The following is a 25,019-nucleotide window of genomic DNA, read 5'->3' as shown; positions in this document are numbered from 1 at the left end:
TTTTTGTTTTTACAAACTATATAGCTATATTTACATCAAAATACAAATGTTGCAATTTGTACTCAAATCACGGAACCCGAGAAAGGGAAAAATATACTTCAAATCAATATATTAATTTTATAAATACTTTAATTCAACAATTTATCAAAACTTTTAGTTAGTATATTTAACTTTAATATATCATTTAACTATAGTAAAATAATGTGATGGAATAACATTTGCTCAAAAAGGGGGCCACGTACCACGACCCACCTATCTTCTGATATTTGGTCCAATTCGATTCGCCGGTGATTTATCCCATATTGCTCAAACCCTAATCCACTCACTCCCTTTGTGTTCTCTCTTACAAGAGTTTATGCCGTAAACTGCAATTCCTCAGTTTGTTCCAATCTACATATGTCGGTAAATTTCTTCTCTGAAAACTTTTCTATTTCAGTTACCCTACGTAGTTGATATTATTATGTACTTTGTTTTATTTGAGCATTGCCATTAGTTTATTTGTGCTTTTGTTTGTTTTGGTGTATAGAGTTGAATTATTTTTTGTTTCCTTGCTGAATTTGCTAATTCAAGTTAGTTTAAGCATTGTCATTAGTTCATTAGGGCTTTTGTATGTTTTGTTGAATTACTATTAGTACAATTTCTTTTGTGCTTCCGAACTCGGGATGCTTTGTGCACCAGGCTGCCTGGGTATGTGTTACATGTTATTTAATAAAACAAGTAAGCCTTGACCCCAAGGTAGTTGCGGTTGGTTCCATGAATCTTCGGTATCCATTCAGTTCAATTTGTGCCCCTTTCATTACGATAATATTTGGTAGGTGATTTCCTCATATCTGCTGGTAGGCATAGTTACCTCCTACATGTGCTTGTAGGAGGTAGCAGGTACCCGGTGAAATAGTCGAGGTGTGCGCAAGGTGGCATGGACACCACTGTCATAAAAGAATTTTTCTTTTCCATGAAATTTGGCTTACTCCAGATTTCATCAAGTGGTCATGCTAGAGACATAAACAGTCATGGATAATGAAATTATGAGATCCTTCCGAATGAGCTAAGAGAATCTTATTTATTCTCTTTCGTTTTGTTAATTGAAGAAATTATTGGAAAATAAAAAAACAAGTACAAAAATGAGTAATAACCCCCAGTAGAGACTGGTACGATTCAATTAAACATTTTATAAATTTTACATGGTTCTTTTGCAGACTGGCAGAGGAGGGAGAGATAGATATCGCAGGGATCATCCTCCAAGATCTGAAGAGAAGAGTCATCATGGTCGCGAAAACCCCCCTTCCAGACATCTTTGGGTTGGAAATCTATCTCATAGTCTTTCGGAAAGTACATTGGCCGATCACTTCTTACGTTTCGGAGACCTGGAAAGTGTGGCATTTCAACCAGGTCGAAGCTATGCTTTCATTAATTTTAGAGACGAGGAAGGGGCTTTTGCTGCTATAAGACATCTCCAAGGCTATGCTGTTGCTGGCAATCCACTTAGGATTGAGTTTACAAAGGCGGTTAGTCTTGTCAACCTTTGCCTAATTTTCCTTGTGACGTTGTTGTCTGTGCATAGAAAATTCTCGGCAGAGCACTTGATACTGCTATACTTTTCCGTAGAAAGTTTCTATGAAATGCATTTTCTTACTCTTAAACGTTTGTTGTTAATATTAATGCAACCATCCAAGTTTGATCTGGATCTTGATCTTCCATTTGCCATTCTATCTGCTTTCACTCAATAATCAGGATACTGGACTCCTCATGGCAGCATTATATGTACAGTATTGTTGTGGAAGCCGGAAGGTCATGAGAATTTATTTCAGTGGCTAGGAAGTAGGGTGCAGTTAGTGCTTCTGTAACTCGATTTGTAGGCATGGACTGAACTCTAGACTAGTCTAATATAAGCAGAAATGATCCGAACATTAAAAGTAGATGTATAAATATTGGTGTAATTGTCTAGAATCTTATGGAAGACTTAACCACCAGACTAAGGCAAGTGGTGAAACCGCAGTTAGCCATTGGACCAAGGAAAATAGTAGAAGTTCAGCAGTCTAAACACAAATATTTGCAAATGTTGTTTCAGCAACCTCCAAAAGTGAGCAATATTTCAAATGAGCAGCAATCTGGTATAATTTGTACAATAACTCCTGCATGATATCCTTCAATAAAAGATAAAAAATGACCTATGAACGGGACTTGTGGTGTGTATTTATCCGGACTAAGGCAAGTGGTGAAACCGCAGTTAGCCATTGGACCAAGGAAAATAGTAGAAGTTCAGCAGTCTAAACACAAATATTTGCAAATGTTGTTTCAGCAACCTCCAAAAGTGAGCAATATTTCAAATGAGCAGCAATCTGGTATAATTTGTACAATAACTCCTGCATGATATCCTTCAATAAAAGATAAAAAATGACCTATGAACGGGACTTGTGGTGTGTATTTATCCGGGGGGGGGGGTGTTGGTGTGGTGAGTACTGTGTGTCCCTAAGGGGGTCCAATTCTTAAATATGCCAAGCATGGCCCAGTACTCCATCCATTGTCAACCATATGCCATCCAGTGTATTTCAGCCTCTTTTGACTAGTTCAGAAGTTTTCACTCTATCCTGAGCAAATGATGAGTAATCAATTAGGATAATTCAAAATTCAAAGCTCTAACACAACTTACACTAAGTCACTAATAATATAGATCATAACAGGTGGTTACTCCCCCCCCCCCCCCCCCCCCCCACACACACAAAAAAAAAAAAAAAAAAAGATGGAAAAATTGTAACAATTGGTTAAAGTAGTCAAACATTTAATCATCTGAAACCAAAGGAGAAATGAAATCCAATACCTATATGACATGGAGAATCTAAAGACAATTCCACGAAATTTTCAGCAGATTAAATTTCCACAAATATTTTGCAAACATGCAGAATATGGCAGTGACATAGCAGGATTGTCTTGTGGCATTAGCAATTCTAAAATATTAGAATGTCCTTGTATTTTGCTCCCTCAAGCGATCTTGTAGCCTTAATTTGTGAGGGTAGGGAGTGACGAGAAATTTCACAGGATTCAGGAGAGGTTTTACACCACACCAAGTGCGCTCTGTAATCCACAAGTTATGGATCATCTGAGTAAACAATGGCTACAAGGTCCTTCCATTTTTGTCTCCTTTACTGTGTTTCCATGAAAATCAGTTATCAGGAACCGAGCTCCTTGCTCAAGCAATGTCTGTTTTTGATCACTGTAAAATGCCATCAGAGTCATGTAGAGTATCCAACTATGCATTTCTTTTAGCACTTTTGCTCATTAATAACCAGTGAGAGCATAGATGCTGGTGTCAATTCATCGGATGTGTTAAAGGACAGGTGGACTGTCTTTTTAATCAACCTCCGGCTGCTTAGTGCCGCAATTGAGCTGGACCACATAGCTGCTCAGTGGCAGCATTTATCTGTTAAGTCCTAATTTTAGATGGCTCGTTTTGTTCTAGGATAGTCCAAGCTGCATTAGGTAGCACCTCACTAACTTCATACTAGTGCAGCAGAAGCACCATATACACATTTGCGAGTGTTTGAATGCACTTGTTTCTTTCTTATTCATATGCATTTAAGAGATGATTTTTCCCCAAGGCAGAGCATAAATCTGAACCTGTTTTTGAGATAGTGACCTTGTTCCATGACAAGGTATTACTTATTAGTTTGCCATGACAAAGAAAAAAGCTAGCATTTAGTAAATTGTTTCCGTTTCCTTTTCCTTTTCATCTTCAGTTGCCTTTTGGAATTGGTAACAGTATTTGTAGCATGTGGTATAAGGTGAGAGTAAACAATCAAAATTAGATCCTGTTCAAGCAGGAAAACATCTATTGCTATGACCTTTCTGTATGGCATGCAGTTGGGATTGAGGGACCATCATGTAGGCCTGTTAGTTTTCCAGAGATGAAAATTAACCATCCGCATCTTACTGCTGTTTTCATTTAAAATTACATTGGCAACACATCTCCATAATAAAAGGCTATTAATATCAGATTTATCAGAATTTGCATCACGAAAATTTATCAAATTGCATGGTTTCTTAGTTGTGATCTAGTTCAAACTACTATTATCATGGCTTCACAATTAAATAAATTCCTATGAGCTACATCTCATTTATACTGGAAGTCCTTCACAAGCAACATCTCATGTGCGGTGCCTTCAAAAACCACAAAGTAGAATTACAACTGCTTTCATCCATAGCGTTCCGGTTATTACCTTTTTGAATCAATGAACCAAATTAAGAGGAAACACATAGATTAGCTATTCTAGAATTCACTCCAACACAGTAAACCCCAATTCTTAGATCATAATGGTGTCAGTGACACTGCAACAACCCAAGTGATAAGGATTCTCATTCTCAACCATATGTTTGGACTGAATAAGCACCTAACGAAACAAACTGATCAAAAAACCATCCAGAACTGTGAGTGATGTATCCAAATTAAAGTATATGACACGACATTCTACAGAACATTCCCCAGTTGAACACTTGAATCCGGCAGTTCATCAGCTGATAAGAAAGGTTTCTCAATTTTCTTTCTGGATGTATTCCATCATACATCAAATTCACATACATGACCTGAATGACTGGTGGTCATTGATGTAAAAATAAGCTGCAGTTCTCTTATGTGACCTACTTGAATGCTTTGAAATTGTGACACAATTATCTCTTTCTATGGTGTTCTGTGATCTAACTTAGTCTGTATTCAGAAAGTACCGATCTTGAGGCAAACTCCCTCTGCTTCTGGAAACAAAATTATAGGAGAAGTAAGGCTGAAGAGTTGGATAATTAGCGATGATATTTTCAGGAAAAGTGAAATTTCTTAATTCAGAAAATTTTACAGCTGCCAACCATACATAGATGCTAAGATGCAAATAGAAGTCAGTACGTGGCTTAAGTATAACTTATTGTCAATATTATAGTCGCAAAACAGAGAGTATCATCACTTGAGCAAAATGCATGACTGCTGCTCACTAAGTTGTTCCTACTTCTGTCAGGTCCTCCGGGGAAGGCGATCCATTTATATCTATTTGCATGTGAGGCGTTTGAATTACTTTGCCTACTGCATGTTTGAATTTAATTAAATCCTGATTCCTAAACAAATGAATATACAGAAAGAATATCCTTGAACATAGCATTAAATGAGTTTGCCTCCCTCATCTTTTTGGTCAGCTCTTGAAATATTTACATGCTTTGTTTGGATGAGATGATTCTACTTCGCTCTTCTAGAGGTTCACTGAATTGGGCGTGCCTATTTTTATATGTCCACCATGAAGTTGGTCTAGGGGCGTGCCTATTTTTATACGTTCATAGTCTTGCGGACCGGACGGTTCTATCCCAAATTAGCGTCACAATCTAGGAACAAGTGGAAGCATGTTTCTGCTACCGGCTGGACCCAACTCATAATTGGCGAATTTGTAGGTTGAATTCTACTGGATGCACGCCAATGGGACCTTCCAATAAGTCTACTGGAATTGGCTCTATATCCGTTGCCTAAATCTCTTCTTTATCTGCTGCTCTATAACTGCCTTCCTCGCCTCGTCTTCGGCTTCCAGTGTTGTGAACTAACCTCTTCCTTTTACAGCCAGACAACTGGCAGATAAACTGGGCATCTAAAGAGCATAAGATCCGAGTTGCCGCCAGGCATAGAAGTCAAGTATTGTATTCCACCTATGTATTTATGCTGTCTATTTCTCATGCTGCTGTGTGGCCAACTTTGGAAAATGATACCAGTTGATTTCCATGACATTGGGGGTCTAAGGCATTGGTGATCCCAAAATAATGCTTATGAATTTGCACCACTTGGTAACGTAAATTATTTATATATTAAATCAGAAACAGGATTTGCAGTCCGTTTTATTGTTTCAAAGGTGCTCAGCTGCCAGATTTGTCTAAGATGAGGTTTTGATACTTCTGTTTTGGGATTAATCACTTGGACCATTGTGTGAGCACTTGAGACTACAAGCCCTCCAGAGCAGAACTTATATCATGAAGGACAAAATCCTAGAGGCTGTATAGGTGTACTGCTTGGTGTCATATGAATTTAAGACAGCTACATGTGAAGATGTTTAATCTGCCTGCACCATACTGCTGTCACACCCCAACCTAGCTGAGGTGGATAGGCACTTAATGCCTTACGTACGTGAGTGACCCATTCCGTAAAACTAGTATCTTACCACATTTGCAACACCTGCAATCACAAAATCCCAAATATATATATATATATAGCAACACACGGGCCTGCAAGGTCTCAACCAACACAGACATCTGTCAGGTACACATACGTCTACAAAAGCCTCTAAGAACATCTGACAGACATAACATAGTCAGGATAGGGCTCCGACCTACCCATAAGTCTATATATAAATTCAAAACATAAGGACCTCTAGGCTCGGCTACACTCCAGATGATATGGAGTCTACCGATCAACAAATGGAACTGAAATTATTTGTTATGGGGGGGTCCGTCAAACTGCCTACTGAAACCTGCTGCATTTCAGCAGCGTCTCCGGCCAAAGGGATGTCAATACGAAATAAGATACCGAGTATGTAAGGCAACTGAATAATCATAAATAAGTACTGCAATCAAATAAAAGAATGCTGAAGGAAGATAACCGGATAAAACAAGGGGTCAAATCACCTGGAGATCAGAGCTCACTCATACAGTAAGTCTAGAAGGTCATATACCAGTCTTACCAAACAGGACCCGTAGCATTGCTATGTAGCTTTGTTTTCCTGAATTTTCTATAACAACATCTCACAGCTTATACCATGTCTAGTCTATCATATGTCAGTCACATGAACACATAAAACCGAAATGCTAATTACTCGTGTCGTCTCATACGTATGTGCTAGCTATCAGACTCGTAAGTCTGTACTTTCCTGGAATAAGCCGGTACTTCTGGACTAGTGTATCCTTCATTTATCGGGCTATCATGCCTGTATCTGCCAGGCTAGCGCTCATGTACTACCAGGTCACTAGACGCGTCTGTTGTACGTATTTATCGTACAAATAACATGCCTCAACAAGTAGAGTTCTCATATAACTTCTACTAAGGTAATCAAATCATACTACAAGCAATAACTATCAACAAAAGGCAATCTCATCATTTCTGCAATCGTCTGCAACAAACAGCTCACATAGTGCCAACTTGTGTCGTCATGATACCGAAGTCCTCATAAGGAAGCACTATAGCTCATAGACGTCTTCTAAATAGGATAAGAAGCTACGAACAAACATTTGAAATTGGACCTACAAAGGTGCTACCAGTTAAGGCATGTACGGGCTATAAAGGCATGAGTAGAGCAACCCTTAACGACGGTCGTTTTGATATATGAATACTTACGAGGGAGTCGTTGTGGTTCATATGCATTTTCGGATAGAAACAAGGGATTACTACTGAACATGTGGAACTCGTGACCTTGGGGCAATCTCAAGTAAGGAATGTATGCAACTAGCTAATACATGGGTAGAACAACTCGCATTAAAGGTTGTTATACTAAGAAGGTTTTTATGAGGGAGATGTTATAGCTCAATAACACTCACCGGAAAAGAACATGGGTTGTGAAGAGTTATATGAAACACATTCTATTAGGGCGACATCAAGTAAAAACATAAGGAGCCGTTGAATGACGAGTATAACATTTCGAAGCATTTCATTTTGGAACTCACTTTTCTGGAGGGGAAACTCACTATAGATTCATGCCTAAGAAGAGGATAACGAATAGCCTTACATACCTCTAAGCTGACCTTTTCGCGTTGATGACGGAACTAGCCTTCTCCACAAATCACGCTACACAAGAAACAATACTATTATTAATGAAGAGAAGCATAACAACTAGCCGACGAACGACAAACCGCTCTATACATTGATTCTACAACATATATCTTCGTCTAACTCCTGTCTAATCCTCATTACACCATCAATAACACATAAATATACATACCACAAAACCAGTCCCAACACGTCACACAACAAATGAAACAACACTAGCATCAACAGGAGAAACATGCTAACTAACAAATGAGCAACAAGCTTGCTTTACATCAAATCGGACAGCATCGCCTCCGTTTCTTTTACATCCCTCAAGTCAAGAACAACATCAACACAACAACAATCAACAACTATATGTCCAGCACATGAAGAACAACCAGAACAATCCCTCAAAACGTCACACAACAACACTCTGTACCCAACTTCAACATAACCACCTCTATTTGCAATTTTATCGCTATCCAACCCATCTAAAGCTCTATTAAGCTCAAATACATGGAGAAGAATGATATTCTTACCTTGGACGACAAGAATCAACCCACTTATGTCTTGCTTCAACTTGAAGTAACTTCAATTCCACAGCGCCAAAGGGAAGAACAATCTAAACTAACATCACAAATTTTTTTAAAGGAGAAATCACTTCCCAAGCTTGTAGAACTTCACTTGAATGGTAGGGAACTGCCTTGGGAGTGTTTGGAGAGGGTGAGGATCAATTTCGGTCAAAAAATGAGGTTTAATGGGGTCTCCACCGTTTATATATAATTGGATAAGTTTCCACTGTCTATGTGGGTCCCAAAGGGGGCTACCTATGCAGTCTCGCAAAAACGCGAATATCTCTCTGCTCCGACGCCGTATCGACAAACGGTTTATGTTGGAAACTAGACTTTAGACTCGTAGGCCTTCAATTTGGTGGGTGGATGACCCCGTAACTCCAATTATATTGGGAGAAAAGTTAAGTGACATTAGACCCAAATTTCAATAAACTTATGAACGTAAATTGCGATAACTTTTGCCGACTTTCGACGAAACTTACTTTCTTCGATTCGTTTAACTTCTAAACTGTCCAACATGTGTTGTTCATGGTTTTAAACACTTATAAAATTGAGAATAGTCTTGCTCTCCGAGCTTACGTCGACTCACTTACGACGCACTTCAACGTACGAAAGTACGGGATGTAACAACTGCTCAGTGTTCTGTGATATTTCTAGAGCACCATCTGCTTCTGATTTTTCATTGTTTTTCTTTGGGGGACAGGGGACAGTGTTAGCTGCTGGTATTCATCCGTTTCATCTGACCCCTGTCCCCTAGGTGTCTCTCACCCTCTCACTTTCCAGTTATTTCCGCTAGCAACTGGTTTTTGCCTATTTCTAGCTATCTTAAATTCCCTAGAGAGGTTCTCATATCATGTAAAGACAGAATTGCAAGATGAAAACTCGGCATGCATCAAATTCTTCTGGTATAATAAGACCAAATATGAGCATGATATATTTCTAATATTGAGATCTCAGATTTTTCTTTCTTCATAAATTTGGTACTGAGAAAGTACAGAAGTTTGCTGGATTTGAATCTTATCAGTGTAGAAATTCCATGAAATCAAACTATATCATTTACAAAAGGAGCCCTATACCAAAATTTTCAGATTCTGGATAGATCTATATTTAACTAATGTAGCATTCTCCTACCTACCTTCACGCACCTATGTGTTCTCTCTGGCCAAATTGTCCAAAGAATACATAAAGAGATGGTTTTCTGTATCAGCTTCCGCTCTTGTTCGCTGCCCCTGCCAGCTGCTCAATACTTATCTTAGGTTACCTGGCATTATCAATTGAATCCCATAAAGATTTAGGAACATACACCAATTCTGCTCGACATGTTTTTTGAGCAATTACCAAATCTTCCATACATTATACATATTTACAATATCAACAAATGATTCACAACTTCCGAGTTCTCTTTGCATAAGCAGCACCAACTGCATAAGTTTAAGGCTCTCTTCTTGCAAATTTTCCTGTGTCAGACACGTTTGATGTGCAGTTATCTATCCAAAGCGTGCTACCTTGCTTGTAGCATTTTGTTTCCAGATTATCTTGCATAGCCATTCTGTACTTTGCCTAGAGGATTTTTGTTTTCTTTTGACAAACTAAGCCCTAAGGTAACCATTACCATGTAAAAATACAGAAAAAGGTCTATGTTCTTCCATGACCATGCAGTATCTAGTGGAATACCTTGCCAGTAGTTCGTAATGGGACTTCGTAGAAAGTTTTTCATCCTTTCTACCTGTCCAGCACATAGTTTCATTGTGTGTCCTGTGGAGTAACTCCTTCAACCATTCTCAGCAGGTCTTTTAATCGTTCTACTGCTGGATGCCCCAATCGTTAAAATTTCTTTTAAATTGGAAATTCCAACTACTTACATACCAGCAATCTGCAATGCAACAATTTCTGTTAACCACGAGGCTGTACAAATTAGGGAAGATTTCTGCTGAGGTATTTTCCCCTATTTTTTGCTACACTATTAATTTTATTAACATTTGGGCACAAAAAATTCAAATATACAAGAAATATGCCTAAAGGTAGAAAATAAAATTTTTTAGCTTTCAACGTACGACACACAATCTTCTTCTATACATAAAGGAACCTCATGGGTGCACCAAAAAGGAAATAAGGAATTAAAGGTTATTCCACCATTGTACAAAGTTGAAGTAAGGAATAAGGAATAAAAGCTCTCCTCTATTTCTCGCGAAACGACCCATATAAGTGCTAGTAGAGCAACATCGCACGCCATGCGTCCTCTCTTCGATCTACCACAGTTCGAGCCGAACATTACTTCATTTAGAGTGCGCCAATCACTTAAATTATTCCAAACTATCTCAAAATATCCCACCATCAGTGTTGTCAAAGGCGAAAAGCTCTAACAAGCGCTCTAGGACTATTGGGGCTTTAAGCGCAAAGAGCAATTAAAGTGTAGGCTTTAGTTAAAAAAAAAAAAAAAAAGCACAATGAAGGATGGTATTAAATATATGTGTAATTCAAGAAAATTAGGGTAGAAGGATAGTAGGTAGTCGAGCATTTTTCTTTTTCTTTCTCAGACCGGTAGCATTAGTGTTAATATGGTATCCTTTTATTCAAAGATTGCTATTACTACCTACTGTTTTATTGTTATTATCTTGCTGTTGCTATTACTTGTTGCTACTGCTTCTTTCCATCTTTTGTTTAGCCGAGGGTCTATCGTAAACAACCACTCTGTCCTCCCAGGGTAGGGGTAAGGTCTGCGTACACACTACTCTCCCCAGACCCCACTTTGTAGAAATTCACTGGTTTGTTGTAATTCAGGAAAAAAGTAACAAATTCACTTATAACGTTTTCCTTAACAACTAATACACTTATTTGCCGATCATTGTTGTTTTTTAGTATTGCTTGATTCAAGATAGAACTCGTGGGTAATAAGGCGCGTGCCTTAGTACCTTGCCTACACTTAAGCACCGCTTAGGCAAGGCTTATCACCCTCCTTGAGCTTTACTAAGCTTCAAGGCTTAAGCGCGCCTTAAATGAGCCTTTGAAAACATTGTCCGCCATAGCCTCAAGGCTATCAAACAATGAACGCGGAGATTTTTGACGTCTTCACCGACTCTCTTATATAAAGCACCAAATGATGTACGTAACCTTCCTCTTTATTATATTCTCTGCTGTCAAGATCTATGTTGCTCGGACTCTTCACTTTGGGTGCTACACCCGTGTTGGCATGACGTGGGTGTGGGTGTGGGATCCGTACCGGATTTGGTCAACCGATTTTGGGTACTTTGACCAAAGTCGACGGAGAAATTCAGGACATACACAATGATTTTTGAAATTAAAACAAAAGTTAGGGTGAAATTGAACAAAATGGAATACCTTTTACATAGAAATTTTCATGTCATGCCTTTCCTTTTATCTCATTCTCGGATTCTCCTGTTGATCAATATTTTCTCCTTCTCGAAATACCTTATATGTTTTTCACATAATCTCTCATAATTTAAACATATTTTTATAACTTTATTTTTAGATATTTGAATTATTTTTAGCGGAATTCCCCCACTCGTATCCCTACCTGGATTCGTATCCCCGAATCTTAAAATTTAGATCATGAAAGATCCGACCTCTAGATCTGCACCCGTATCAGACACCCGCACTCGAGTCCGAGCAACTTAGGTCTAGATTACCCCTCTTACTGCTAGCCAAGTGAAAAAACACACCTTTTTGGGTACCTTACAGATCTAAATAGATATATATGGAAGGAAGCCTCCTCCGAACCAGGAGCTTCTCATAATATGACTTAACCAAGAATACTCCATTGCTCCCCGCCCGCCCCAACCTCGATACATCGTGGTGGTTATCCTTTGACGTGCCGTCTTTGTTAAATAAACCGACTTAAGTTTTGAAATTCTTCCACTTCTAGTCATGAAAATTCCTCCTAAATCTCGGTATCCCATACCATTTTTCCTCCCAAATTTTGATTTTCCTTCCATCACCAACTTTCAGCGTTTTTTTTCCCTTCTCAAACTCATCTCGAAAACTACTAATACGTTTTCAGAATGAAATCCATGTGGAGCGTGAATTGGAGTACTCTATGGATATTGTGCACTTATTTTTATTTGATGACCTCTTTGCAATGCTTATTTTTTCCATTATTCTATCTCCAAAGCCATTTAAATAGGAGGCTTTCGTGAAGCCTGAGATTCCTTAATCCTAATTTCTCATCCTCTTTATATTGCATCACTTTTCCCATTTAATCAGATGCATCTTTCTTCCTTCTTGATTTCCTTTCCCTAGGAATTCACTCTAAAAGAATCTTGGAACAACCCCTAAAGGTGTTATGAAGAAATTTAATCTGTTAGCATAATAACTTTAATTGATAGAAAAATCTATGATGACCTAAAACAGTACCATCTCGGGGAGTGTTTTATTTTGCATATCTCGAGTTTAGAATTCTCCTCACACTTTTTCCACCACGATTTTCTCTTTTAGGAAACTCGTCTCCTTGATTCTTCTCCTCATTCATTTTGTATTTGACATTGAGATGTTTATATAAAGCATTCTTTTCAACCTTACGGCAGCCATGATGGCATGTGTGTTGCGCTGGGCATAAGGGGCCTGACGACTTGACGTCATCCTAACCTTACTCTACTCACCCTTTTCTATCTTGGACGGAATAGGAATTAATGACATCAGGTATGCTGGGATGCTATAAAGCTCACTATTCACCAATGACAATTTTTCTCAAAAAGATAGATTTTGTTACTTCCACGTGGTTAGCCTTTTTTCCCATTTTTCAATGGACTTTTTCATGTATTACTGTCTTGTATTTTGCGCAAAGTAGTATTTCCAGATACCTTGTTTCAGTTGTTCAACCTTGCAGCTCAAACTTATCTGCTAGCTCTCGAATATTTCATTAAATATTGTTTGAAAATAAGTTGTTCTATGAAGATCTGTTACTGCCCTGATTGCAACTAGGATCCTTTTTAGATGTAGTCTGCCTCTTGTTTGCATCACACAAAACCGAAGTATTGTCAGCATATTTTCCAAAAATCTACCTTCCTTATCAATATTCTGTATCCACTTGACCAGTTCATCTCCACAACTTGGGATAACCGGATAACATTCTGTCGAGAGTCCCATCACCATGATAAAAAGATCAGCTGATAAGCATTCACCCTATCTCAAACCTATCTTCTTTGGGAGAGAAAAAGCTTTCAAGATGTTGGATTTCCACATTGGTAGTGGATGGGGGACTTGGTCCCCTCGTATGGTCTTGAGCAATTCTTACCTCATGAGCTACATTTTGGGGTCGAGTTAGACCCAGGATCCATTTCTTATCATGGTATCCGAGCCAAACTGTCATTATTCCTATCTGGTTTCCAGTGCTCTGCTTCCTTGAACAAATTGGAACAAATTCCAGTATGTGCTCCTTTATCACTTTTGCATCTTCTAATAGTACCCCTTATTTCTATTCTATCAATAGAATTATATCTTTTATGGGCATTGGCTATTCTATGAAAGAGCCTTGTATTTTTATCCCCTTGCTGAAGTCACAAACATCTACATGAAATTTCTTCCACTCTTTCTATTTCCTCGAGCTCCACTTGTTGTCTGTTTTCAGGTGGTCCTGGATGACTAGTACACGAGTTAGATGTGTCACTGACTAGTATATGAGGGATATGTGTCTATCTGTCAAAAAACATGATTGGTCTCAGACCTATACTTTCTTTAAATGGTTGAACCTGACTAGTCAGAATAAGGCTCGTATGCTATTTGGGTTTCTAAGCTGTCCAAACTGTTATCCTTTTCAGGTAGGTTTTGCATATAAAGTGATTTCTGGAGTCATGCCCATGTTTAATTGTGCTATTTTATGTGCATGCTTCATGCCACTTAATGATTATTAGGATCCCAATTTTCTTGTTTTGTAACGCAGGTTAGAAGTTAGGCAATTTAGTTGAGATCTTGTTTTGCATGAATTGTTGTTTCCGAATTGCTTATAGTGAGGTTTGTGAAATGGAATCATTTTTATTCTTTTCTTTTTCTCTTCGGAAATTCCAATTCGAATAACTGTACAAGTTTGACTTACAAGATGTGCAGATTGTTCCCTCATTTTTAAGGATTTTTCTTTGCCACTAATATGCAAATGACCATGATCCTCGTCTTCTTCGGTGTAACTTTTCCACTTCTGCTCAGTGTTGTCTAAGTGTACTTGGTTGAGGTCCTAATAGTGCTACCATCTTTTCCATTTCCCAGTGAAAAGAGCTTTTTCTAAACATATCTCCTATATCTCCTGCCCATTCAATGGACAAACTTTTTAGAACTGCATTTTTGTATCCTAGTAAGAAATATAAGATGGTTTTGATTTGATTGTCATCATTTTACTTCATTTATATATGACTCACTGTAGCTTTTTTAATTAATTCATCCATATAATTGTTGTTCGGGTTATTTACTTGCAATATCTCTCTTATATATATATATATATATAGGTGTGTGTGCGCGCGCATGCGTATGCATGTGTGTGTATGTACATATATATGAGTGCATGCATGTGTGTGTGTGTGTGTGTGTTTGCGTACGCACATGCAATTCTTGTCATATGGATTTCTTCACTAAAGAGTATTAATAATGTTTTTAGCTTAGAGCTCTTGCGGAACTTGGCGCCTTTTTTCACTTTGTGCTTCTTGACATCACCACTATCGCTTCACTCAGCAAAGGAGAAGAGTAGCTTCTCTTAGTTGTTTATTCCCACTCTGCTTCTCCAACTGGTTTTCCTAGTTCATGGCAGGATGAAGGTTGTCAAATTGATGCTTAGCTTAGTGATTGGTTACATCCACGGTGTTTATTCAAGTGCACCATTGATATACTCCAGGGAAGAGCAAATAGGTGTGTTAAGTTGAGGTATTTGAAATATATTCTTTTCAAGTTAGGAGATTGTGCCTTTAATATGTGCAGAGGTTGTGTTGCTGTCCTGTAACTTGACTATCTCTAGAGCTTCCTTTCATTGATAATCTAGGGGCTAGAACAGAAGATATATGTTGTTGGGTTGTCTTCTTCAAAATGCCTGGACACGTTTTTGGCTTTTGTGCTATCGATAACTTGTGCTTTATGCCTGGCTTTTTCCCTATGGATTTGATCAGTTAAGAGCCTGTTTGGTCAAGTTTTTGGCAGGCCAAAAGTACCTTATTTTTTTTTGTCAAAAAAGTACTTTTCGGAAAATTTAAGGTGTTTGGCCAAAATGAAAAAGTACTTTTGAGCAGTAGCAGAAACAATGTTTTTGCTTTTTGGGAGAAACTACAAATTTTAGCTTCTTCCAAGAAGCAGACGCAGAAGCAGAAAATTAATTTGTTCAAGATAAAAATAGCCTTATACTAAATTTATATTTTTCAAATTATCCCTCCTTAATTTAACATTTTTCTTTTCCTTTTCCTTTTTCTTTTTATTTCTACTATACATTTCTTCTCTTTTTTGTTTTAATCATAATTATATTCTCTTCTCCTATTCCTAAGAGTAAATTTTAAATTTATATTGAATGATGTATTTTGACATATTTAAATTATCATGTAAACAATAAGTAATACCACACACTCAATGCTATTAATTTGGAATAACTATATTTTATATTGATTGAAATTTTTAATTTATATTTTTACTTTACGTTTCATGTTTTAATTGAATTCCTTTATAATAAGTGTTTAAATTTATTTTTCTTTTCTAAATAATATTAAGTGCAAATTGAACCTTTACTGTCTTTTTTCGTAATTTGATACTTAAAAGTGCTTTTTTAAAAGATTGGCCAAAGACAATGAGCTTGCAGAAAGTACTACTCAAACGAATTGGACAAACACAAAGAGCTTGCAAAAAGCACTACTCAGATGAATTGGACAAACATAAACTGCTATTTTGCAAAATTACTTTTTCAAAAAGCACTTTTCAAAATAAGCAGTTTTTGACAGCTTGGCCAAATAGGCTCTAAGTCTCAGAAAGGTAACTGAAAGCTGCATGTGAGTGAGCCTCACAAGTAAAATATTAGGTGTATTCCTATCATATCTTCTGTAAGAATTGGTTATAGAAATTCAGTGGAAAACCGCAAAGCTACTTCACATCCGCAGGTCACTGCATCAGTGAAATCTTGCATTTCTTCTACCGGAAGAATGTTGCTTTTGTTAAGACACAGATCTATTGACATTTATACTTCTGTCTGGACGTCGCGTTTCCTCTTTGCACTTAAAAGAGACGGTCTGAAGTCATGATGCTGTAGCCACATCCCCTATAGACTTGGGTTTCTGTGTTTGTAGGCGATATGAGCCTGGAAGTTGAGCTATTCCCAACTTGTTTAAATAGTAGTTAAACTGATGTCCATCTAGATGATTGTATTTGTCATGTCTTATATGCATGTATGTTTGTTTGCGTATGTGTACACTTCATCATCTTACTTCCAGATTCTAGCTGCAATTATCACAGTACCCTCGTGAAGATAATGCAGTATTACTGTATTGCAGAGTGTATACTAGTAACAAGAGTATGGAAAGAAAGCCCTTCACAAGAACTGAGACCAGTTTTAAATTTTGAGGGTTTTGATTGATCCTTATTCCTTAATGCAGCATGTTCTTCGACTAACAGGTTACTTCTCTTAGTGTTGTACTTCTCAACAATGATACTGCAACTCACCATGTATAATTATTACTTTCTGGTGAAGAAGTTAATCTATATGCCAGCAGATCCACCTCTCTTTTGTTTTTTGTTTTTTAATTTAAAAATATATCAAGAAAAAATGGCGATAATTCTGCTCTAAATAGGGTTTATATCACAGGAAAAATCATCACCTCCAGCACGGGATGAAGAGTATTTTCCACGTCGAGATGAACGTCCCATGATAAGAAGATCTCCACTTCCACAAAGGGACTTGAGGCCTCGCCACTCTACTCCTGACTTATCACCACATCCGGACAAATCAAGGTTAAATGATAAGAGTGGAGAACCCAGTGAGGTTTTATGGATTGGGTTTCCTGCACAATTGAAAGTAGACGAATTTATTTTACGAAAAGCCTTTTCCCCATTTGGACAAATAGATAAGATTACTGCATTTCCTGGTAGAACTTATGCCTTTGTTCGATACAAGAATGTGATGGCAGCTTGCAGGGCAAAAGAAACGTTACAAGGAAAATTATTTGGCAACCCTCGTGTACATATTTGTTTTGCGAGGTCGGAATCTGGAACCTCTAACAAGGAGAGGAGCTCAATGAATGATTCACCATCCTCACATTTGAGATCATATGGGCACATTGGTTCTTCTGAGAACCTTCGGCATGGTAGGGACTTTGGTAATGCTTCTGGAGATCATGGCATGAGGTCTCCAAGGTTTAACTCAGATATGGATCCTGGTGATTCTCGTCTTGTTGGTTTTGGCAGAAGGGGTAATTCATGGGCAGGTGAAGATGGTGCACTTGACAGGAGGAAATTTCTAGCTCTGGATTCTGAACTGGGACATGGGGACAATGCTTACAATCAGCGTAGTCCTCCAAGGAAAAGAGTTTTAGACATACGTGAGTTTTCTCCTCAGCGGTTCCCTAGACAAGATCCATTGTATGATGATTCATGGGACTTGCCTGAGGATCCTTTAGTCTTTCATGAAGCTAAGAAACTGAAGACCAGCTCCTATCCTCCAGAAAATGAGCTTCCAGAATATCCTTTCACTGATATGGAACCAGCAAAACACAGGGGGTACCATGAATTTTCTCAAGCCCAGGTTCTTGATAAAAACTTTGATTCTGGATCTCTTGTTCATAGACAGATCCCTGAGCGGATGATGAACTCGAATCTACCTTATCCGGAGGAGAATGAACAATGGAATTCACGTTTTGATGGTTTTAAGGTGGGGTCTGGTCAATTGGCTTCAAATGCTGAGCAGAAAAGATTGACTCCTGAACCACATCCCTCATCCATGAATACTGAGTGGAAATGGGAAGGTACAATAGCCAAGGGAGGAACTGCTGTCTGTCGCGCTCGATGCTTTCCTGTGGGCAAACATCTAGACATGAACTTGTAAGTAATAACTTGCTTCAGGGGTAAATGTTTCCATAGACATAATTTCTCACCCTAAAGCTCTCAAGTTATTGAAATAAAAAACTGATAGACGACTTCCAGTTGGAAATCTTTTTCGAACTGCAGGGCTCCTACTGTCACGACCCAATTTTTCCACCGTTGTGTATTGTGATGGCACCTAGTCTTAGGGACTAGGCAAGCGTAACATTTATTATATAACAACAATAATTAAATAACATCTAACAATTTTTGAAATGGAAATCTCTATAAAATTTACAATTTCCCAAACCGGTAGTACAACTCATAAGCTCTACAGAGTTTGCTACAATTTTCTAAATACAACTGTTTGAAACAAAGTAAACAGTATGAATACAAATCAGAAGGTGACTCCGAATCCTGCGAACGCAGCAACAGGTTTACCTTGAGTCTCCGCAGCAACAATCCGCACAGTTAGCTAAAGATCAACTGACTTCGAAATACCTGGATCTGCACAAAAATGTGCAGAAGTGTAGTATGAGTACACCATGGCGGTACCCAGCAAGTATTAAGACTAACCTCAGTGGAGTAATGACGAGGAACAATCAAGACACCTACCGGACTAAATAACCTGAACAAATATAAGTATAGAAACAACAGAGTATGATATCTACATAAAGACTACGCGAAGTGGCAATTGATACGGTAAATTTCAGTAAGAAAGGGATATAACAACTATCAGCGGAACACCATAATAATGACATAGAAGAATGAATGGAAACACAACCTAAATCCGATGAACACAATTAAAAGAAGGGCAGGTAGCAACTAGATGAAAACAACCACTTTCACACCAGGTTTAGGTCAATAAACTTCACGAGGTACCGAACCTCATACTATTCACAACTCACGGGTCCCAATACCTGAACCCTAACACTTGGCATCCTGTGCCCTCATTACACTTCATAACCGCATTGACGACTCACGTGCCAAATAGAGCCATTCTCACATAGAAGGCAAGTAAACAAGGGTGTGCATCTGTACTTAACAATATCAAGAAAAACCTCTTAACCGATAAGAGTGCTCAACTACGTGTATGCTTGTGCAAGTGTCCTAACATAGTTCATGCCCGCTAGCAAGTACAGGAAAAGAAATGGACAGCACGTAGAATGTTTTCTAACAACTTTTGACAAGATAAAACTCACACAGGTAAGTGTACCACTACACAAACATCAAACAACAAGAATGCCCCCAGGCCATCACAAGTCATCACAAATCAATCCCTTACATAGCCCACCTTGTCTCGCCACGTGTGCAATAATAAAGTAAGTGCCCGCCTCGTCTCGCCACACGTGCATAACAATGTTCCCCCTTGTCTTGCCACATGCGCAACCCACATATATATATCCCGCCTTGTTACGTCGCATGTGCAAATATCAACAGTAACAATAGTACGACAGAAACCTCGTGCAACCCCATAACAACAACCGCACGGCAGAAACCTCGTGCATCACAATAACAACAACCGCATGACAGAAACCTCGTGCCTCACAACAAGTACAACAACAACAATGGCAGTAATACAAGGGTACGACAAATAAGTCAACTCAAAAATTCCAGAACTCAAAGGAACGGAGGAACTAATTCACAAGGAGTAGCCACAATAGAGAATGCTAGTCATAATAAGAACAACTCAACAAGAAAGGAAATATTATGTAACAACGGTCCACAATGTACAGTTCGACAACGAGGGAGCTAACACAAGGCGAATAATTCCAAATAAGGACAAGTCAACTAAAATATAAGATATCTAACTTCTTTTAAGGTTGGGCAATTACGAAAGAGACACAACAACTTCAATTAAGGATAAACAACATAAGGATAATCATTGCCTCAATTAAGGATGAACAATTACAGAAGAGATACTTATAACTTCAATTAAAGATAAGCAGTTAGGTAAAAGACAACATGGCAATAGAAGAGATAACAATTTCAGTTAAGGCACATATGAATCAAATGAACAACAAGAGTGGATCATGAAGCAATTAATTCTAATAAAAGCAGGTAGAAGTGAAACTAGTAATTAAGAAACGTAATCATAACGAGAACAACTGCATATTCAGTGAATACAAGGACCTAAGAACCCTAAAAGGCCAATTTTCCACAAATAGGTCCGAGCACGTACTCGTCACCTCGCGTACACGGACTACAATTAGCATAGAATACTCAAATCCTAAGGGGTAGTTCCCTCACACGAAATTAGGCAAGATACTTACCTCGAACCAAGCTCAATCAATCGGTACCAATGCCTTTTCCACGAATATACGACTCCGAAGGGCCCAAATCTAGCCAAAATCAATTACATACCATAAATACAACTATAAGAAACTAATCTAATTAATGAAATCAAAGCTAAAGCAAGAAATTAGAAAATCGCCCCAAAAAGCCTCCCCGAGCCCACGTCTCGGAATCGGGTAAAAGTCACAAAATATGAACACCCATTTACTCACGAGTTCATTCGTACCAAAGTTATCCAAATATGATGTCAAAATCCCAATCACAACTCAAAAACTTAGTTGAAGAACTTCTCCCATTTTTTTCAAATTTCTCAACCAAATTCCTTAATTAAATGATGAAATCAACTATAGATTAGTGCAATATAACCATAAACGAGTTAAGAATCATTACCCCAAAGTTCTCTCTGAAAAATCCTTGAATTATCGCCTCAATCCGAGCTCTCAAAGACCCAAACTAAAAATGAGATCAAACCCTCGAAATTGACCTTTTCTGCCTAGCGATTCTGCATTTGCGGACTACCAATCGCACCTGCGACGCCGCACCTGCGGAATTTCCATCACAGGTGCAGAGATGGCTTAAGGTCCAAAGATCCGCTTCTGCAGACCAGGGCACGCACCTGCGAGCCTGCTTCTGCGGATGACCTTCCGCATCTGCGACTCTGCCCAGGCCGCCCTTTTCGCTCCTGCGGTCAATCCTCCGCATCTGCGGATGCGCAGATGCGGCTCCCATTTCGCACCTGCGCTCACAGACCAAGCTTGACAAACCGCACCTGCGCTCCTCCTTCCGCACGTGCGATCCCGCACCTGCGGTCTCCCCTCCGCAGGTGCGAAAACACCAGAAACCAGAAAATCTTCAGCAACTAGCCTAAGTCCAAATTCAATCCGTTAAGCATCCGAAACACACCCGAGGCCCCCGGGACCTCCATCAAACATACCAACCAGTCCTAAAATACCATACGAACTTAGTCGAGCCCTCGAATCACATCAAACAACGCTAAAATCTCGAATCACCCTCCAATTCAAACCTAATGAACTTTGAAACTTCAAACTTCTACAACCGATGTCGAAATCTATTAAATCAACCCGGAATGGCGTCAAATTTTGCAGGCAAGTTCCAAATAACATAACAGAGCTGTTCCAACTCTCGGAATCGCATTCCGACTCTGATATCGCCAAAGTCAACTCTTGGTCAAACCTCTCAACCTTCAAAACTTCATCTTTTCCAACTTTCGCCGAAATGCTCCAAATTACCCTACGGACCTCCAAATCCAAATCCAAATCCGGACGCACGCCTAAGTTCAAAATCACCATACGAAGCTGTTGAAGTCATCCAAAGCCAATTCCGGAGCCGTTTACACAAAAGTCAAATTCCGGTCAACTCTTACTGCTTAAGCTTCTAAAACATGAATCCTTCTTCTGATTTGACTCCGAATCATCCTATAACTGAATTTGACCACGCACGCAAGTCAATACACATGATACGAAGCTGCTCAGGACCTTATGCCGCCGAACGGGACTTAAATTCTCAAAACGACCGGCCGGGTCGTTACACCTACCCTCTAGACATTTGACTTGAAGCCCTTCCTCACACAGAAATATCACAAGTACAAATATACTCTGCTTTAACTGATAAAATCATACTTAGTCCATGGAGCTCATGTTGTATAACAATTGTAGTTTCCTATATGTGCTTTTGAATTAACTTTTAAATGTTGGATTGGTAAGCTCAACATTCAGGTAAGTATCACTTTAGAGCAACTTTCTACAAGACTTGTACAGTGTTCGGGCGATTGATGCTGTAAGAACAGTACTTAGGCTTGCTCAAGTCAAATATAATCATTTTCCGTTTATATGGCCGAGAATGAATTGTAATAGAACTCTGATAGTGTACTCTTTGGAGAATTCAGTGTTTTACAACCTCGTTACGTAGAAGTGAAATTTTTCGATTAGGGCATCTCTTATCTTAGAAGTCAGATAAAAAATGGATAGTGTTAATAGTCCGCTCTACCTAATTTAAGGAGATTCAGAGATTGATTTTTGCGCCTTCTTGCCCTTTTGGGAGGCAATCATCATTTCTCTTGTATGGAGTAGGAAATCTTTGTTCATGTTATCAAGTACATGGGAAGAATCTAGAATGGTACTTAAGTAGTCACAAGACTTGTTTTAACTTTCTCGTTCATCTTAGAATTACGAATTTCTGTCTTCTCATACATTTGTTCACAGGGTTTTTGGGATCAAACTACTACACTTAAGAAAAAAATGAGCTTATCTTCTTAGATTGAGAACTTTACACCCACGTGTTATGTATAGAACTTAAATTCTTTTTCTTCCATTGAGTTTGCAATGGTTCACAATTCTGCAGACCTGTATTCTTAGACTGCACAGCAAGGACTAGTTTAGACATGCTTGCGAAGCATTACTATCAAGCAGCTGGTTCTTGGGTTGTCTTCTTTGTTCCAGCTAGTGATCCTGACATGGCATTTTACAATGAATTCATGAATTATCTTGGTGAGAAGCAGCGAGCTGCTGTGGCGAAATTGGATGATAGGACCACTATGTTTCTTGTACCTCCTTCAGACTTCTCTGAGAAAGTCCTTAAAGTGCCAGGAAAACTGAGCATCTCTGGTGTTGTTTTGAGATTAGAACCTACTGGTCCCAGTTATGCGTCTCTTCACCAACAGCCTGAAAATAATGAAAGCAGTGTTACCGGTTTCCAGGGCATGACATCGTTTGCCAAGCCGATATCGCCTTCTGGGCCTAATTCCGCACTTACATCTTACCCAACTACTCAGAGGCCAGGACTCAGTAGTAATATGTCTTTTCCTGGCATAGATACAGGACCTCCAGCTGCTTCATTTCCAGGCTCTCTTCACCCAAGTGGTAACTTTTCGGAGCCACTTAGTGGAGACAGGAATAATTACATGGCCAATCAGCAGTACCCTGCCATGGGACAGAACTGGTCTTCCCATGATATGCAGAACATGAATCCTGGTGCTAAGAATATCACCTCACAATCATCCGGTGGCAGAAATGATCCTGCAATGGTTCAGGGATATAATCCGGTCATGCCTAGTACAGGACATGAAAGTTCAAGCTTCTACAGGGGTGAAGTTTCAAGTATCCATTCAAATGGGAATAACAGACCTCCTCTGGAGGCAAAGACACCAATGTCAGCACCTCTTCAATCAGAACAACTTGCATTGTTAGCCTCATCACTTCTTGGACAGCAGAGACAATCTGGGGTTACACCCACAGGACAAGATCCTAGACAATCAGGCACCGCTTACATGCCTGACAACTCATACAGACCACAGCAGAATCTTCCGCCCTTAAACAATCAGGCTGTTGATCTTTCATCATCACAGTTTGGTCAAATGCAGCATTTGCTTCAGCAGCAGCAGCAACAACAACCAACTATGAGTTTGCCAGGCCCACCTCCGAGAGATCTTCAACATGGCACTCAATTGAACCAACTGCAGACTGCAGCAGATGAGGAAACGGACCCACAGAAGCGCTTGCAGGCAACATTGCAGTTGGCAGCAGCTCTTCTTCATCAAATTCAACAGGGTAAAGGGACCTAATGAGCAAATATATACATACGTATCGAGGTCAATAGTCACTGGATGTATTTAGTTGCTTCTATATGGGGGAGAAGTATCTTCATTGTGCTGTGCTTTCAAATTTGACCTAGAGCTAAGAAACTTGCTGCATCATTCTGTTCCTCCAAATCTGTCTTTCTTAACTTTTTAATATATTGCTTCTTGTACTTGTGGTTTGACCTGTAGTTCAAGACTAATTCATTCTCCCCTATTTTTGATAGCTCGAGGCTTCGAGTTGGAATTTCTACTGTACAGTTTTGAACTTTTGACTGTTCAACTGGATGTGTAGCTGTGTTCTGTGCAAAAAAGTGTGCCATTTCTATTTCCTTGGCATTTATGCTCATGGTTTGACATGTCATTATTTTTCATCTCCCTACATGGAATTGGAATATCTACATTTTGCATTAAAATTGTAGTTCTTCACATCAAATTTTAAAATTTCGCCCGATTTGTGACAAGAATATGGAAGTCTGACATTTCAAGCACTTCACTTTTTTTTTTGTTGAGGCTAAATGGAGTTATTTCTTTAATCAAGAAACAGAGAATAAGTCCTATCAGCAACAATCTCCAGAACGAGAGATATTGTGACAGTAACTAAAAGGGAATTAGCTTAGAAGTCAAGAAAAGGGAATAAAAACTGTTTGGACACAGCATTTTCTTTGGCAAGTTTAACTTTGATACATAAATTTCTTTACACTAATGGCTTATTTAGAAGGTAAGTACATGTAGTTGACTATATTTATCAATGTGGTACCCAAAACTAGGGGAAATGAGTTACTACAAGAAGTTATTTATTTTCGAACAGGGTATGCTG

The 25,019-nt window shown here is 38.8% G+C and overlaps 1 protein-coding gene and 1 long non-coding RNA gene across 3 annotated transcripts; one reads left to right on the top strand and one right to left on the bottom strand.

Annotated features, from left to right (window-relative positions):
* Positions 1 to 220: 220 nt before the first annotated feature.
* LOC104112954 (flowering time control protein FPA) lies at positions 221 to 24,548 on the top strand. 2 transcript variants are annotated; one of them, XM_009623004.4, is made up of 4 exons: positions 221 to 402; positions 1,197 to 1,505; positions 17,102 to 18,333; positions 22,969 to 24,548. In XM_009623004.4, exons 1-4 carry the CDS (start codon positions 397 to 399, stop codon positions 24,185 to 24,187), a joined length of 2,766 nt encoding a protein of 921 aa, XP_009621299.1. In that variant the 5' UTR covers positions 221 to 396; the 3' UTR covers positions 24,188 to 24,548. The 2 variants fall into 2 exon arrangements, with proteins under 2 accessions (XP_009621299.1, XP_009621300.1); XM_009623005.3 differs by lacking the exons at positions 221 to 402; positions 1,197 to 1,505 and adding an exon at positions 16,791 to 16,911.
* Positions 18,252 to 22,285, bottom strand: LOC138893288 (uncharacterized). The gene is made up of 2 exons (XR_011408398.1): positions 22,159 to 22,285; positions 18,252 to 18,464 (listed from the first exon to the last, which is right to left on the bottom strand). It is a non-coding gene; the product is annotated as an uncharacterized lncRNA (long non-coding RNA).
* Positions 24,549 to 25,019: the final 471 nt, after the last annotated feature.

This window comes from Nicotiana tomentosiformis, chromosome 6 (genome assembly GCF_000390325.3).
Source record: "Nicotiana tomentosiformis chromosome 6, ASM39032v3, whole genome shotgun sequence".
NCBI lineage: Eukaryota > Viridiplantae > Streptophyta > Magnoliopsida > Solanales > Solanaceae > Nicotiana > Nicotiana tomentosiformis.
The sequence above is the reverse complement of the archived record's forward strand: the minus strand, read 5'-3'. Positions and strand labels throughout refer to the sequence as shown.